General features: G+C 41.9%; 1 protein-coding gene across 4 annotated transcripts in view; it reads left to right on the forward strand.

Moving 5' to 3' along the window:
- sptan1 (spectrin alpha, non-erythrocytic 1) overlaps nucleotides 1-16,652 on the forward strand; it is a 32,097-nt gene that overhangs the window by 13,134 nt on the left and 2,311 nt on the right. For 2 of the 4 annotated variants that reach the window (XM_084572166.1, XM_084572167.1), the window contains exons 14-49: nucleotides 13-217; nucleotides 934-1,115; nucleotides 1,219-1,462; nucleotides 1,615-1,737; nucleotides 1,847-2,064; nucleotides 2,278-2,370; nucleotides 2,487-2,621; nucleotides 3,566-3,714; nucleotides 4,925-5,123; nucleotides 5,574-5,678; nucleotides 5,774-5,806; nucleotides 5,913-5,948; nucleotides 6,480-6,527; nucleotides 7,775-7,866; nucleotides 8,149-8,293; nucleotides 8,383-8,564; nucleotides 8,677-8,776; nucleotides 8,894-9,091; nucleotides 9,180-9,326; nucleotides 9,417-9,520; nucleotides 9,905-10,067; nucleotides 10,427-10,441; nucleotides 11,322-11,453; nucleotides 11,753-11,890; nucleotides 11,968-12,072; nucleotides 12,334-12,542; nucleotides 12,626-12,746; nucleotides 13,055-13,176; nucleotides 13,284-13,416; nucleotides 13,531-13,629; nucleotides 13,758-13,917; nucleotides 14,279-14,355; nucleotides 14,453-14,662; nucleotides 14,790-15,086; nucleotides 15,291-15,403; nucleotides 15,938-15,955. In XM_084572166.1, the coding sequence (XP_084428292.1) occupies nucleotides 13-217; nucleotides 934-1,115; nucleotides 1,219-1,462; nucleotides 1,615-1,737; nucleotides 1,847-2,064; nucleotides 2,278-2,370; nucleotides 2,487-2,621; nucleotides 3,566-3,714; nucleotides 4,925-5,123; nucleotides 5,574-5,678; nucleotides 5,774-5,806; nucleotides 5,913-5,948; nucleotides 6,480-6,527; nucleotides 7,775-7,866; nucleotides 8,149-8,293; nucleotides 8,383-8,564; nucleotides 8,677-8,776; nucleotides 8,894-9,091; nucleotides 9,180-9,326; nucleotides 9,417-9,520; nucleotides 9,905-10,067; nucleotides 10,427-10,441; nucleotides 11,322-11,453; nucleotides 11,753-11,890; nucleotides 11,968-12,072; nucleotides 12,334-12,542; nucleotides 12,626-12,746; nucleotides 13,055-13,176; nucleotides 13,284-13,416; nucleotides 13,531-13,629; nucleotides 13,758-13,917; nucleotides 14,279-14,355; nucleotides 14,453-14,662; nucleotides 14,790-15,086; nucleotides 15,291-15,403; nucleotides 15,938-15,955 (4,850 nt within the window). The remainder of the gene's footprint in view (nucleotides 1-12; nucleotides 218-933; nucleotides 1,116-1,218; nucleotides 1,463-1,614; nucleotides 1,738-1,846; nucleotides 2,065-2,277; nucleotides 2,371-2,486; nucleotides 2,622-3,565; nucleotides 3,715-4,924; nucleotides 5,124-5,573; nucleotides 5,679-5,773; nucleotides 5,807-5,912; nucleotides 5,949-6,479; nucleotides 6,528-7,774; nucleotides 7,867-8,148; nucleotides 8,294-8,382; nucleotides 8,565-8,676; nucleotides 8,777-8,893; nucleotides 9,092-9,179; nucleotides 9,327-9,416; nucleotides 9,521-9,904; nucleotides 10,068-10,426; nucleotides 10,442-11,321; nucleotides 11,454-11,752; nucleotides 11,891-11,967; nucleotides 12,073-12,333; nucleotides 12,543-12,625; nucleotides 12,747-13,054; nucleotides 13,177-13,283; nucleotides 13,417-13,530; nucleotides 13,630-13,757; nucleotides 13,918-14,278; nucleotides 14,356-14,452; nucleotides 14,663-14,789; nucleotides 15,087-15,290; nucleotides 15,404-15,937; nucleotides 15,956-16,652) is intronic. The other 2 variants (XM_084572168.1, XM_084572169.1) reach the window with 2 other exon arrangements.

Below are 16,652 nucleotides of genomic sequence, written 5' to 3' on the forward strand. Positions count from 1 at the left end.
TCTTGACAACAGGACCCTTCCAACCTGCAGGGTAAAGTGCAGAAACACCAAGCCTTTGAAGCTGAATTGTCAGCTAACCAGAGCCGCATCGATGCTCTTCAGAAGTCTGGTCAGGAGCTACTGGATGGAAAGCATTACGCCTCAGATGAGGTGGCTGGCCGCATGGAGGAGGTCAGCTCTCAATGGAAGAAACTGCTGGAGGCCACTGAGCTCAAAGGTGTGGAGGTTTTTGAAACTCAATGTGTTGTTAGTGCCATATATTGATTGAATGTGTTTCATGCAAGTACATAATATAATTATTTATTTCATTTTTAGTAAAATGTAATTAAGGTCAGTATAGGATACATATTTGTAACTATATTTAATTCACAAAAATCAACTACAAGACACTAGAATCTGCCTTGGTAATTTTGAATTCACCAAGTTTAAACATGTCAAGACAAAGGGGGTTGATTTAAAACTACACTGCGCAAAAAAACTGTCTCCTGGTATCTCCTCCATGATCTTAAAACTATGCCGAGAAATGCAGTAAACCTTCTGGCAATGTCATATATTGATGTGCCATCCTGGAGGAGTTGGACTGCCTGTGCAGTCCAGGTAGTAGTGATGCTGACCCTAGCCAAATGAAAACTAGTGAAAAACAGTCAAAAAAGATGAGGAGGGAAGAAATATCAGTGGCCACCTTTAAACCCATTCTTGTTTGGGGGGTTGTCTCATTGTTGTCCCTCTAGTGCACCTGTTGTTAATTTCATTAACACCAAAGAAGCTGAAACTGATTAACAACCCCCTCTGCTACTTGCGTGACCACATCAATATCCTAGAAGTTTAATTAACTTAATGCTATACTCCCATTACAAAGCGTTACTTTTATTGATCTGAGCAATGTATCGGCAACAATCAACAGTCTAAACTCCTTTGGGATTTTTTTCTTAGGCATCAAGCTCCGTGAGGCCAACCAGCAGCAGCAATTCAACAGGAATGTAGAAGATATTGAGCTGTGGCTGTATGAGGTTGAGGGCCACTTGGCTTCAGATGATTATGGAAAAGACTTGACTAGTGTCCAGAACCTGCAGAAGAAACATGCTCTACTGGAGGCTGACGTGGCTGCTCACCAGGTACGGCAACTCAACATGACCCGTGTGGTCTTACCAGATTATTTCTGTTTACCCAACAGTGGGATGGTATATCTACAAATTCTCCTTTGAATGTCTCTCTCAGGATCGGATTGATGGCATAACAATCCAGGCTCGCCAGTTTCAAGACGGTGGGCACTTTGATGCTGACAATATCCGCAAGAAACAGGAGGCTTTGGTGGTTCGTTATGAAGCTCTGCGCGAGCCCATGGCTGCACGCAAGCAGAAACTCTCTGACTCTCTCAGACTCCAACAGCTGTTCAGAGATGTTGAGGATGAGGAGACCTGGATCCGGGAAAAAGAGCCAATTGCTGCTTCTACTAACAGAGGTAAAAAACAGATTAATAAGCATCTAGACTGCTGTTTTATGCAGCGCTGTGGTTGATATAGGTGAATAAAATTGTAAATGAACTATGCTTCATCTAGTAAAACATCTTCACATTTAAGTGATTGATGAGTTTTCTCTTGATGTTTCTCTCAGGCAAAGATCTGATTGGTGTCCAGAACTTGCTGAAGAAGCATCAGGCTCTGCAGGCTGAAATCACCGGTCATGAGCCCCGGATTAAGGCCGTCACCCAGAAAGGAGATGCTATGGTGGAGGAAGGTATTTATTTACATTCTATTCTATGTCTGAGATCTTAAGTGAGTTAATTGGAACCTTTTTAAACATGTGAAATATTGACACATCATTGATTCCTGTGTGGGGGACTCAGGTCACTTTGCTGCTGAGGATGTGAAGGCTAAACTGGGTGAACTGCATGGACGCTGGGACACCCTGAAGGCTAAAGCCTCCCAGAGGAGACAGGACCTAGAGGACTCTCTGCAGGCCCAGCAGTACTTTGCTGATGCGAATGAGGCGGAGTCTTGGATGAGGGAGAAGGAGCCCATTGTGGGGAGCCCAGATTACGGCAAAGATGAGGACTCTGCTGAGGTAGATTATTGTGAAAAGCGATGTGGCAACAGTAACACAAATTTTCTGAGGAACTGTCTTTATAAGTTTGCTCATTTATGAAATATAGAATTAGCTGTCTTTTAGTGTTTCCCCCTTAATCTGTTTTTATGATGATGCAGTTATTACCAGTTAAGAGTCATTAAAGCGTCAGTCCATACTCTGCAGTTGTGCTGATTTGTTTCTCTTCCACAGGCTCTGCTAAAGAAGCATGAGGCCCTCATGTCCGACTTGAGTGCTTATGGCAGCAGCATCCAGGCCCTGAAGGAGCAGGCCCAATCCTGCAGGGTAAGACTTAAAATGCACAATCAACCGTCTGAACGCTAGACTTTGGGGAATTATAAAAATGTTTTTCCACTTGAAGCCGAAAAAACTAATCAGTGACACTTTGTTTAACTGAATAGCAACAAGTTGCACCAACTGATGATGAGACCGGAAAGGAGCTGGTTCTAGCCTTGTATGACTATCAGGAGAAGAGCCCTCGGGAGGTTACTATGAAGAAGGGGGACATCCTCACCTTGCTCAACAGCACCAACAAGGTACACATAAAACTAGCTCAGTCACCTAAGATGAGCTGCTTTGTTCTTGGAGAAATGTGGGTTACACTGTCCAGCATTTAGGTAGAATTAATACAATTCATACAAACTCTTTGTAGTTTGCAGCTTTCAGTAATCATATCCGAATCATTGTTTGTGGCAGTGGAGTACCACTGACAAAATAATACTTCACCTTAACATTTTTCACATCTTTTCCATATTAACCTATACTTTACGAATGCATTTGACATAAAATGATAAGGCTGGGAAGATTTTCTTATGCTGTGTTTAAAATAAAAAGGCCAAAACTACCAGTGGTATTATACCTTGACTTCACTTGCCTCCTCTGTCCCTCAGCCAAAATTCCACTGCATAGTACTGTACACATAGGCCCCAAAATACCCCCAAAACGGTTCGGAAATGTCTTTTAAAAAAGCTGGGCAGTTTAGTTTTTGCAAGCTTTGGGAATGCTGTAGGGTTAAGAAAAAACTTAATGCTGAATTTTAGAGGATAGGCTCAAATTTTCAAGTATATGAGGCAACTCAGAGACAGAGAATAAAGATCCAAATAGTTTTTGGACAACAGTGCAGCTCCAAAGTACGGAGGATTAAGATGCACAATGCTCTCGGAGTACTGGATTTTGTCTGTAGTGTATAGTTGAGTAGGGAATATGGCAAAATGTTATGGGATATCTATAGCTAACACGAGATTACAGATTTGATTACCTGTTGAGTCAGATTTGTCAAAGGGTACACAACTCAAATCTTGTAAAATCTGGATTGAGTTTTCTGAATATTTATTATCATGAGTTTTTGTTAGTAATTATATGTCTCAATTTAATAGAAAATTTGTTTTAATAAACTGGGTAAAAATGGATTGTAACAGAATTTTTACAGAAAGATAAATAACAAGAAAGTCTAACACACCTCTGCTCCACCCTGCTCCAGGACTGGTGGAAGGTGGAGGTGAATGATCGCCAGGGCTTTGTTCCTGCTGCTTATGTGAAGAAGCTGGACCCCACCCAGTCCTCTTCCAGGGAAAATCTGCTGGATGAACATGGCAGCATTGCACTACGCCAAGACCAGATTGAGAATCAGTAAGAAACCCACATCTTAATCTCTTTATGTTTGCACTAGAATCTAGTTGACTAACTACTTCCTTCCTTTCCTAATAGATTTAACAGTTCAGTCTTTTCTGCGCTCCTTAAACTTTCTTCCATCAAATCATTTTTTCTACACAGTTGTGTAATACTAATGGCTTTCCCCCGGCCTCTTTTTCTGTCTCCTCTGCTATCCTTTTACTGAATTTAACAACTTATTCTTGTTTTGCTGTGCATCCGCCTTGCCTTGCCACCGTGCAGGCTTGTCACCAAGGAGGCCTGCAGCGTGTCTGTGCGCATGAAGCAGGTGGAAGAGCTGTGAGTAGGAACCAGCACCTCTCTACGTGTCCTTGTGCTCGTGATGCCATTAAATATCAACAGCAGCATTACATCTCTCCCTCCACCCCGAAAGCCCTCATGTTTTGTGAATTGTGTCTACTTCACCCATGTCTTCTATTCAGTACAGGGATAGAAGTGCCCCTGATGTGCATCTTTCTCATATTTTTCTCACCCCAAGCTTGCCTGTGGATGTTCATTTCTGATTTTCTGTCATGTCATAAGCTGTTCCATTCTGCACATGCTGGGAATGTATTTATTCTAGTGTAAATTCTTAGTCCAAAGATCGAGGTGCTAATCAGAGATATTCATCAAATGCTGGGAAATTCTTGTCTTGATGCTTCTAAAATTCATTGAAATACAATATATATCTATACAGTTGGTCAACATATGGATGGACACTTAACATTAAATGGTAAAAGCTGATGTGCATCATTAAGACTTAAGGGTTTTGCCAAGGAAGCTGGTGACATGGTAAGCCCATGGACTCTAAACTGGATGTCTAAACTCCTGACGATAAAAGTCCAGCTGATCAGTACAGATTTTTTTTTTAATCGAGGATCACAGGAGTAAATTCCAAAGCATAGCATAAACCAAGAGGCCAACACATCTTCATGTCTCCTGTTTTATTTAAGCAGCAGTCCAAAGAAGATACCAAGAATAAAATGATAGAAAACAGAAATGCAGGCCTCACATCTGGAAGCTGTTTAGACTGATCCGTTATGAAAATAATTTTATATAAACTGATCAGAATCTCCAGAATTAGTCACAACATGTGCACACGCTGCCTATACACAGCATGTCTATGTCCAGTTGACGAATTGCTAGTGGTTCTCTTATGTCATACATCTTGTTATCTCCTTTTTTGAAGGTATGGTACCCTGTTAGAACTGGGAGAGAAACGTAAGGACATGCTAGAGAAGAGCTGCAAGAAGTTTATGTTGTTCCGTGAGGCCAATGAGCTCCAGCAGTGGATCAATGAGAAAGAGAGTGCCCTCACTAATGAGGAAGTTGGCTCTGACCTGGAGCAGGTTGAGGTCCTGCAGAAGAAATTTGATGATTTCCAGAAGGTAACGTCTGCTCATTTGTTTTTAACTATTTATTTACGTGACTTAGGAGTTAACATGACTAGATGGGGTAGCACTGCAAAATATATAACTTGTAACTGCTTTCAACTTATAGCTTCCACCATATGTTTGTTAAAAATTATATTTTTATTATAATGTAGAACTCATCATAGAACTGTTGGCCCAAAAGCTGACTTAATTGTAGAGGTGAAAAAACAACAAAACAACAAGGAAATAATAAACAGTCTGACACTGAAATGATTAGGTATCGTCTAAATATTGCACTTTCAAGTACAATATCATAATAATAAAATCATTATCTGTACATCTGAATGTAACAAAACCTGTCAAATGGATGTGTTGTGTGTATAACAGTCTTTAGTTGTTTGTACATGTTATTTTGTTGATGGTTATATCTAACAGTATATGGCATTGTTCTGTTGAATTCACCAGGACTTGAAGGCCAATGAATCCCGTTTGAGGGACATCAACAAAGTGGCATCTGAGCTGGAGTCTGAAGGCCTCATGGCAGAGGAAGCTCCCATGGTTCAAGCTCAGGTAAGCACTACCAAGTTCTTCGTCCTTGGATCGACTGTTAGATCACACCCGTGATCCATGTCTTAGTTGCTAATGTCAATTTTTCCCATTTTCAGCAACAAGAGCAACTTGGTGCTGCCCCTGGCAAGGTTGAAATGTTTTCTGTAATTTATGTACACTTAATTTTTAATTTTGAAATATTATTTATCACAACACTAATAGTGTACTCATCAGTATGCCTTGTTTGTTGAACAGGATGAAGCTGATTCTAAGACTGCATCTCCATGGAAGGTAAACGTTTATGTACACTCCAATATTCAGTTGTTTTCAGAGAACGTGCATGAAATGCAAAGATTTGACACTCTTCGTCAATCTTAATCTGGTACTTATTGTACTGAGCATGACTAGGTTGACGTTTGATACTGGTCTGCCAGTTTACTGCAATCATGCCCAACAATACATCTGGTTACTGGTATGTGGCGTAATGTCACATGTCATTGTGGAAAATGATTAGACATTGATGAGACAACTGTTGATCATGGGGACTCTTACTTCTTTTTAAGGCACTTGAGTTTTTGTCTCAAGATGTCTCAATCATTTACACATACCTTGTGTGTTTCATCAGTATTCAGTGTTTGGGGCTTGTTGGTTCTGCTCGAGCCATGGTTGCAGTTCTTACAATGTCCTGGTGTTGACTCTTGGTTGGTCTTGGGAAAAGTCCAAGACGAACCCTGGGAATTTTCCATAACACTCTTGACTGGTGTGGTGTTTTTTCTGTTTTTGTCCTCCCTTCTGCCATGTTTCGTTCACCTTTGACTATAGAATATACGCTTGGCTGTTCAAACAACGGCCAACTTTAATACTATTAAGGTAAGATTAACTGGTCCGCCCCAACCGCACTTTGAATCGTTTCCTGTGTCCTGCATTATGATCCGAAAACTAACCCCATTGTCATGGTTCCACATAATCTATCCCTTCCTGTCCTCTAAAACCTGACTAGTGTTTGCAGTGCTCATGTTTGGTCCCATCCTTTTTCCATAGCATTTGTTTGTCCTGTTGTGGTCTACCTGTTGTTTGATAACATGAAGAATTGCTGATAGACTACTTCAGTATCTTTTTGTAGATCATGACCTTCAGGGTGTTTTCACACCTTTAGTTCTGATGTAGGGAATAATTAATACAACGATGTTACAGTGTTGTATTTGGTTTGATTCATGTTCCCAGGGCCGTCTAGACAAAGCAATTGAGAAAAAGCAAACATTTTTGTGATTGGTCATAATTTTGCAGGAAAATCGACCTTCAGAAAATAATTGCATCGAATGCAGAGCATTAGCAGCAAATGTGGACTCTGGCATTTATTTCTGTTCTGTTGTTCATGATTGAGCATATAAGCTAAGCATAGAAAATGACGTTTATCTATATTTGATGAGAAGGTGTACTGTTACTGCGGGACACCTCTGTTGGTAAACAGCTTGGTTATATAATTACAAGGTAGGCATATTGGTGCATGGAAAACATGTACTCACACTTCAAATGAACCCATCTAGGGAGCAGTTGCTAGTCGACTGAGACCACCCTCTCTAATCAGACTCAGCTCAGTTCATTAGTTCTGGAACAGAGAACAGTACTGTGTTCTGACCAGCCCAAATGAACTGTCCTGGTGGGGGAAAACTCCCGGTTTCAGAACAACAAACTAGGTGTGAAATCACCCTTAGTTGTCATTTTCTTTGTCCCCATCCTATGTATTGTGTATACCCTGCATCCAGTCCTGTGCATCTCACCTTCATCATTCACTTGCCTTTTTTGTCCATCACTGTTTGTGCCCATCACACACACTGCACAAATAAGCACACATCTTGCAAATACTGTATTTGCATGGTTATGTTTGATTTAAGTATCTTTAATTTAGTATTTGTCACCTAACTTTATATTACAGTGCTGTTTCAGTTCCGACTCGATTACTTAATCGACTGATGAGTTCCTCTTTAGTTCACATACAGCACTGCCAATCATCTAAGATTTCAACATTTAAACTCGAAGAAGTATGCTGCAGGACTTATGAGCAGACTATGGGAAGGATGCTGCTTGCTTTTAATGTTTGATTGTTTTCTGTGCAGGAGTTGAACAACCGCTGGCGATCTCTGCAAAAGCTGGCAGAAGACAGGAGCAACATGCTGGGCAGTGCCCATGAGGTGCAGCGGTTCCACAGGTACAAAGTCAGCAGGGAAATACACATGTAGACATCACCTATGGGTTTTGGAAACTTCAGTTTGTGTTTAAACCTCACTGTCACCTGTGACAGTTGGTATGTGAGCAATAACTATAGATTTTATATCCAAAAAGTAAACTTCAAATCTTCTGCAAAAAAATATTTTCAGCATGTCTTGACTACATATATTGTGAGTCTGGACAGATGTTGATGTCATTTTCTAGATGTTTGATCACAAATAGATTCCTAGTACAACATTTGACCAAAGTGGTGTGCTCTCAGGGATGCTGATGAAACAAAAGAGTGGATTGAGGAAAAGAACCAGGCCCTTAACACCGACAACTATGGCCATGACTTGGCCAGTGTCCAGGCTCTGCAGCGCAAGCATGAAGGCTTTGAGAGGGACCTGGCCGCCCTGGGTGATAAGGTCAGATTATCTTTCAGTCATATCTAATGCCTGAAATGATTTTTTTTCTCTTGGGGCATTTATGATTTTTTTCCTACTCCCCTACTCAGGTTAACTCTCTTGGGGAGACAGCAGAACGTCTGATCCAGTCCCACCCTGAGGCAGTGGATGACATCCAGGAGAAATGCACTGAGCTGAACACTGCCTGGAGCAGCCTGGTGGGACGTGCTGACCAGCGCAAAGACAAGCTTGGCAACTCTCATGACTTGCAGCGTTTCCTGTCTGACTTCAGGTGAGCAAAAAACAATTTGTTGTTGGGGTGAAGCACTGGATTGTACATGTATCAGAGATGCAGTTAAGATATGTGTATGTATAATTGCCTAAATCTCTTCATCTATACACAGGGATCTTATGTCTTGGATTAATGGCATCCGGGGACTGGTGTCTTCAGAAGAGCTGGCCAAAGACGTGACTGGAGCAGAGGCCCTTTTAGAAAGACACCAGGTATGGAATCTCTCCCCTTCTGTTTTTGTTTTGTACAAAATTGCAAACATCAGTGCAGATTATTGCCCATCTAACTCTACACATCAATAATTATATCTTATTTTCTCATCTTTCTAGGAACACCGCACAGAGATTGATGCTCGTGCTGGTACCTTCCAGGCCTTTGAGCAATTCGGCCAGCAGTTGCTGGCTCGGGGACACTATGCTAGTCCTGAGATTCAACAGAAACTGGAGGCTCTAGATCATGAGCGTGCTGACCTGGAGAAAGCCTGGGTGCAGCGCCGCATGATGCTAGACCAGTGCCTCGAGCTACAAGTAATGACATGTTCAGTCATCAGATGATCAGTTAGAAATAATTATTAGTTCTACATAGCAACTGACAAATGTTTTTGTCATTCCACAGCTGTTTAACAGGGACTGTGAGCAGGCTGAGAACTGGATGGCAGCTCGTGAAGCCTTCCTTGCCAGTGACGACAAGGGTGACTCCCTGGACAGTGTGGAGGCCCTCATCAAGAAACATGAAGACTTTGATAAAGCCATTAACGTGCAGGTCTGTAAGAGTTTTACTGCTCACTAAAAACGTTTGAAATAAATTAATAATTAGGTTTTACAAATTATTCAATGTTTTCCTGTTGAACAGGAGGAGAAGATTGCTGCTCTGCAGTCCTTTGCCGACCAGCTGATTGGAGCTGATCATTATGCCAAACCTGAGATCTTAAACCGCCGTAAAGAAGTCCTTGACAGGTAGGAAACATTTGAACTTTTGCTAAATCTTTGTTTAGCAACAAAACACATCAACCAAAGGGATGACATGTTTGTGAACACACATTTCTAACAACGATGTCAAGCTGAAAAAGAAGATGGAATTAAAATAATGTCCTAAAATAATTTTACATTCATCACACCATGTTCATTTGCGTATCTGTGGTACAGTGAAAACTATGCAACTGGACACAGCATCTCACTCGTGTGTGCCCAGCAGAAAAAAAAGTCATACATAAAGTCACAGAGTATATATATCCCAGGATTTCTAGGATTTTCCAATTAAACTCCAGGCCATGTTGTAATATGTTCACGTTTGTTGTGTTTGTGCTCACTTTTTAAACTTAAAATTCTTATCTTTGTAAGGTGGCGCCGTCTGAAGGCCCAGATGATTGAAAAGCGCTCTAAGCTGGGCGAATCGCAGACCTTGCAGCAGTTTAGCCGAGATGTAGATGAGATTGAGGCTTGGATCAGTGAGAAACTGCAGACTGCAACGGATGAGTCTTACAAGGATCCTACCAACATCCAGGTACACATCTGGCCTCTGCTGGCACAGACCCCACTCACCGATATTCTTAGAAGCTAATCTAGTCAGAAAGGAGTAGTCGACATGGACCCCCTTCCAATTGTTTTTAAGTGGGAGTGTAAATTTCACAAACCAACTGAGTGAATAGAAAATATATTTTCATTAAAGAGAAGATCATTTACTCAGATGGTAACTCATGGCAGGTTAGGTGGTTTAAAAATAAGCCAGACATGTGCTAAATTAAAATTGCCAGTTTGTCTTGTCTTATTAATGGTGATCTCCATAAACTGTGTTAAATCCCTTCCTGTGTCCTGTCTAAAGTGAGACTGAATTTTTCTCCTGCTGTCTTATTTTTTTTATAGCTGTCCAAGCTGCTGGTAAGTTTAAGTAGTGTGTCAGCTAACTAACAACCAAGCAGACTATCTTCCATGTGTCCATGTCCATGTGTCACGGCTATGTGTGTAGACACTATGTAGAAACAAGCATTTGTCCATCTTGAGTTTGTCCCTCATCAGCACTGTTGAGTGCCAGCTTCTTTTCACCTGGGTTGTAATTCAGTTCAGAATGTATGGCTTAATTCTTTGTTTATTTTATTGTTATTTCATTGTTTTGCTCATTGAAAGTTACTGGTCGTTGGTGTGGTTTTCAGTTTTATTTTCAATTCTTGGAGGGAAGTTAACTTTAAACGTGCTTCAGATGTTTGAATCCATAGGCAAACTGAGTGAAATGGAGAATTCTTGACTCACAACAGCACTGGGAGCTGTGAGTCTGCCTCTGGTGGTGATTTTTTTAGAGGCATCATCTAGACCAGTTGTAAATGAAGTAGAAACGTAGATGGATACAAACAGGAAGCAACTTTGATGTAACTCTTCCTCCAGTTTTTTTTCATAGTCAGCTCTGTTGCATATATTGTTTCAATTTTGTCGTGTCTTGTGTGTCTGTCAATTTCTTGATATGCTATCATAGTCACTGCTCTGTTAAAGTAATTATTTTGTATTCTACTCTTTCAGTTACAACACAATTGAGTCTAATTGACAATGTCATTTTAATGTCACCTTTATGTAAGGTAAAACAAAAAAAGGTATATTGATCATGCTTTGTCAAACTGACTAAACTGAGATTTTTATTGAATGTAAGTATTAAGGCATAGCAGTACGTTTAGCATTAGCTGGCCCAACTCAAATTAAGGACAGTTAAACCATAAAGCGTAAGTTTGTGTTCTCATTCTGTGTCCCTCCTCTCTATCTGTGCTGTCAGAGTAAGCATCAGAAACATCAGGCGTTTGAGGCTGAGCTGCATGCCAATGCAGACAGAATCCGCGGAGTTATTGACACCGGCAATGCCCTGATCCAGAGAGGAGCCTGTGCCGGCAGCGAGGACGCAGTAAAGGTATATTCAACACGTTTCTATGCTGTGAACACTATGTAAAAGAAGGCAAGACAGAGCAGCACAGAGTTAAGACATTAGGTACCAAACATATCAATCCTGTGAATGATTGTGAGCTTAGAAAAAGTTAAAGCAGGTTATAGTGATGGTTGTATATAATCGAAATGTCGGCTTTATTCCATCTTACTTTTGTACTCCAAAAGTGTAGACAAAGTCCTGTAAGTCTGGCAGTGTGTAGGCTTCTAACACGTTATAAAACATCATCTTAAAATGTAACTTTGTTCAACCGCATCTGTTTCCAGGCACGCCTCAATGCTCTGGATGAACAGTGGCAGTTCCTTGTCAACAAATCTGCAGAAAAGAGTCAGAAACTCAAAGAGGCCAACAAGCAGCAGAACTTCAACACAGGCATCAAGGACTTTGACTTCTGGCTCTCTGAGGTTAGAATGTGTGCCAGATAGAACACGGGTATGTTGTATATAAGATGATCCCAGAGACTGACAGTGTTTTTTCTCAGGTGGAAGCCCTACTTGCCTCCGAGGATTATGGCAAAGATCTGGCCTCAGTTAACAACCTGCTGAAGAAACATCAACTGCTGGAGGCTGATATTTCTGCCCATGAGGTAGATAGCTCATTGTCACAATAATCTCTGCATGTGGGTCAGATGTACATCAGGGAACATCCAAGGCCTTATTTCAGGACATTTGTCTATTTTAGACTCAAGTCATAAGTTACAGAATCTGGGCAGTTTGTAGTCACTAAATATATGAAAAGGTCTGACAATCAAACAATCAAATACAAAATATTCATATATGTAACTAACGAAGCATAATAGGAACATGCATATAATGGGGGGTCTTGACCACCACTCTCCACCTTGCAGGATCGACTGAAGGATCTGAATGGCCAGGCTGACAGCCTGATGGCCAGCAACGCCTTTGACACCTCACAGGTGAAGGATAAGCGTGATGCTGTTAATGGCCGCTTTGCTAAGATCAAGAGCATGGCAGGCGGTCGCCGCGCTAAGCTCAACGAGTCCCATCGTCTGCATCAGTTCTTCAGGGACCTGGATGATGAAGAATCTTGGATCAAGTAAGAAAGGCCCTGCTGTTTGTGCTTGTATCTCAAGGGGGATGCTAACTTAAACTCATCATTTTTACCCTGACTCCACACAGAGAGAAGAAGTTGCTTGTTAGTTCAGAGGACTATGGACGTGATTTGACAGGAGTACAGAATCTGAGGAAGAAACACAAGAGACTGGAGGCTGAGCTCGGAGCCCATGAGCCAGCTATTCAGGTATGACAGTCATACGGTTTCTGTATTTATTTTTCAAAGGTTTGCTGTTAGTTTAAAGAGGAAACAGAGTTTGACAGCTTGGTTTTCTGTCATATCTGTGCTGCTTACCAGAGTTAGACTCACTGAGCGCTCTTGTCAGTGATTAATCCAGTGGGACTGGTTGCCAGAGGCGTTCAAGCGAGGCAGTAATATACAACCAGCTGACACATTTTAAAGGATGAACTTGGGACATGGTGGCAGATTTGAGCAGTTAAGCGTTCTGGGCATGTGGATGCAGTGATTAGGCTGACTGTTTTGTGTGCTCCCAGTCTGTGCTAGACACTGGGAAGAAGCTGTCTGACGACAACACCATCGGTCAGGAGGAGATCCAGCAGAGGCTCGCTCAGTTTGTCGAACACTGGAAGGAACTGAAGGACTTATCTGGGGCAAGGTAAGACTGCTGTGCTACATGGATACACCAGAAAAAAAGCAGCCTAGAGCAAAAAAAGAAACACACAGGGAGAAATGGGGACTGTAAATGTGTATGTTTGGTTCCAGGGGACAGAGGCTGGAGGAGTCGCTGGAGTACCAGCAGTTTGTGGCGAATGTGGAAGAGGAAGAAGCTTGGATTAATGAGAAGTTGAACCTGGTTGGGAGTGAGGACTATGGAGATACGCTGGCTGCTGTGCAGGTGCTTTTCTTTTACAGACCACCATGTTACTTAACATATTAATGTTTTTCATGTTGTATGTGTGATGTATGTTGATTTTTGCGGAGTGTCAAGGAAAATCATTATTTTTAACAGGGCTTGCTGAAAAAGCATGAAGCATTTGAGACCGACTTCACTGTACACAGGGATAGAGTAAACGATGTGTGCGCAAATGGAGAAGAGCTCATCAAAAAGGTACTTACTATATGACACGGAGAGAAAATACATTTTACAAAACATTTAAATAAGCATGCATGCCAGTGAGTGCAGTATGACAGAAGAAGCAGAAGTTCCATAGGATAATTTTTGTGTACTTACAACAGAACAATCATCACGTGGACAACATCAGTGCCAAGATGTCGGCTCTGCGTGGAAAAGTGTCGGAGCTGGAGAGGGCAGCGGCTCAGAGGAAGGCCAAGCTGGATGAGAACTCTGCTTTCCTGCAGTTCAACTGGAAAGCTGACGTTGTGGAGTCCTGGATTGGTATGAAAACCTTTCCAAAATATGTCAGACAGATTAATTCCTACCACTATATGACATTCACTCCAAATGATAGCTAATGATCTTAGAGTTTAAACATGTGACACTTTGAGGTATAAGAAAATATTGCTTTTCAAGAATAGATGCAGTGTGTTGATTATTCATAATATTGGTTTCTCTTATGAGAAAGCCTTATAGCTGATCTGTTCTCTGTGCTTTCAGTCTTTGTGTTCCACTAGTGTCATGACACCACAAACACTTTTATATTGGAAAGACTGAGCTGCCTATACCTATATTCAGTCTATATCCTGTGTGGGCACATCTTTGACATTATCTCTGAAACACTGATGTTATTTGTGTTAAGGTGAGAAAGAAAACAGCCTGAAGACAGATGACTATGGCAGAGACCTGTCCTCTGTGCAAACTCTGCTCACCAAACAGGTACGGCCTCCTTCAAAATGCTATTCTGCTTCTCCTCTGTATGGGTGTCTCTTCTCTTGTTAACGTCATCCACATGTTTTTCTGTGTCTGTTGACAGGAGACATTTGATGCTGGTCTCCAAGCCTTCCAGCAGGAGGGCATCACTAACATTACAGCTCTGAAAGACCAGCTGGTAGCTGCCAAGCATGTCCAGTCAAAGGCCATCGAAGCTCGTCATGCTGCCCTGATAAAACGCTGGAACCAGCTGCTGTCCAACTCTGCTGCTCGCAAGAAGAAGCTGCTGGAGGCTCAGGAGCACTTCAGAAAGGTAAGGTGTTCTCAGAGTGGTTTTGTTAAAAGGGATTGTCAGTGTGGCCAAAACTCAACTCTGAACAGGTTAAAAATTAGTACGTTAGTGTTATTTTAAAGATCTAATCTTCTCCACTGCCACCTAGGTTGAGGACTTGTTCCTGACATTTGCTAAGAAAGCATCAGCCTTCAACAGCTGGTTTGAGAATGCAGAAGAGGATCTGACCGACCCGGTGAGGTGTAACTCTCTGGAGGAGATCAAGGCACTGCGTGAAGCTCATGAGGCCTTCCGCTCTTCGCTGAGCTCAGCTCAGGCTGACTTTAACCAGCTAGCAGAGCTAGACCAGCAGATCAAGAGTTACCAGGTGGTGTCCAACCCCTACACCTGGTTCACCATGGAGGCCTTGGAGGAAACCTGGAGGAACCTGCAGAAGATCATCAAGGTCTATACATGTTTTATATATAATGTGTTCACAAGTACAAAAGTCTTTGTCTGGGAACAGCTTGTGCACATGTGGATACTACCACTGGTGCAGGACCTTTGAATAACCCTAACCCTAACTGTGTGACGAATACTTGAACACTTGGCATGTTAAGTTTTGAGTGCAACTCATCTTGCTGGTTTCCTTCTGTAAATGTGAATGCAGGAGCGTGAGCTGGAGCTGCAGAAGGAGCAGAGGAGGCAGGAAGAAAACGACAAGCTGCGTCAAGAGTTTGCCCAGCACGCAAACGCTTTCCATCAGTGGCTACAGGAGACCAGGTAGAGGATATGTTGTTCCAGCTGAGCCGTTGTAAAACCTGGGCTTTTTTTTATTTTTTTATAAACAGTCTCACTCAGATGTCAGCCCTTCTTTCATATAGTTAGTCATCAGCATGTCAGCCCAGGGGCTCAGCAAGTGTTTTTGACAACAGAAATGTCTTGTGCTACGTGATGTTTCTTAGCTTCAGACACCATGTTTAATGCATCGCAGATGATGAGAGTTGTGAAGCTGCTCTTTACTCTCTGTCTTTGTCTCTCGTTTGCGTAAAGCCACTGAATAATCGCAGCACAAATCATGTTTTCTGAAATGCTTGCTTTCTTGCTGCTGTATCACAATGAAAATAGACCCTTTATTAGAGTCAAGGAATCAAACAAGTCACTGCTGTCCCACTGCTGATTAGCGTGCTGTTTTTCCCGCTTCTGTGCAATGAACTCTGTTTTTACCTCATGATGTTAATCTGTATTTGTCTCTCTCTCCCTCTCGTTCGTCGTGACTGCTTCCTCGCTGGTGCTTGGAATTACTGTCCTAATCAGGACATATCTTCTGGATGGGTTAATATCACTTCCTCTTTTATATGTGTTGATCAAATGTGTGTGATTGTGAAAACTGTTTAGGATGTAATGATGAAGGTAAATCTTTCACCTTACAGGTGTATATTTCAAAATGATATTGATGTAGATATTCCCTGTGTTTTCCCTCCATTTCCTTGTCTCACGTTTTATCTTTGGTCCTCCCTTCTCCCTATCATCTCTCTGAATAGCATAGCGTATCGTCGGGTTATCTGTGTCTATCAGTACCAAGTTGCTGATGATCTTTCGGGAAGGTCAACCTCTTTCAAGCCTGGCTCTGGTTTCTTTTGCTTTTCCTGAACCACGTAGTGCCCTCAGAGCTGTGTAGCCTCATGCACTTCAGTCTAAAAACACTATGTTAGGCCACGGTGTGCTCGGCACTTTCCTCCGTTACTAATCCTCTTCACCCGGTCATCAGACATGAAACACCAGTGGACTGGCTTTTTGTCACATTTCCTGTGTGTCCTTCAGGGATGGAAGCTGCAAATGATCTACTTCTATTGTGTATAGATACATAGATGGGTGCACAAAACTGACTCCTAAACATGAGCTGCTAATGATCTGCTGCAGTTTCCAGTAGCCCTAACTTGGCATGATTTGGGGTTACTAGTAGATTATTGGCATGAATACAGCTCTGTTGTGTAGCAGTAAAACCCATTTCAAAGTTCCACATTTGAAT

The sequence above is a fragment of the Chelon labrosus genome, assembly GCF_963514085.1.
Source record: "Chelon labrosus genome assembly, chromosome: 22".
In the NCBI taxonomy this organism is placed as follows: domain Eukaryota; kingdom Metazoa; phylum Chordata; class Actinopteri; order Mugiliformes; family Mugilidae; genus Chelon; species Chelon labrosus.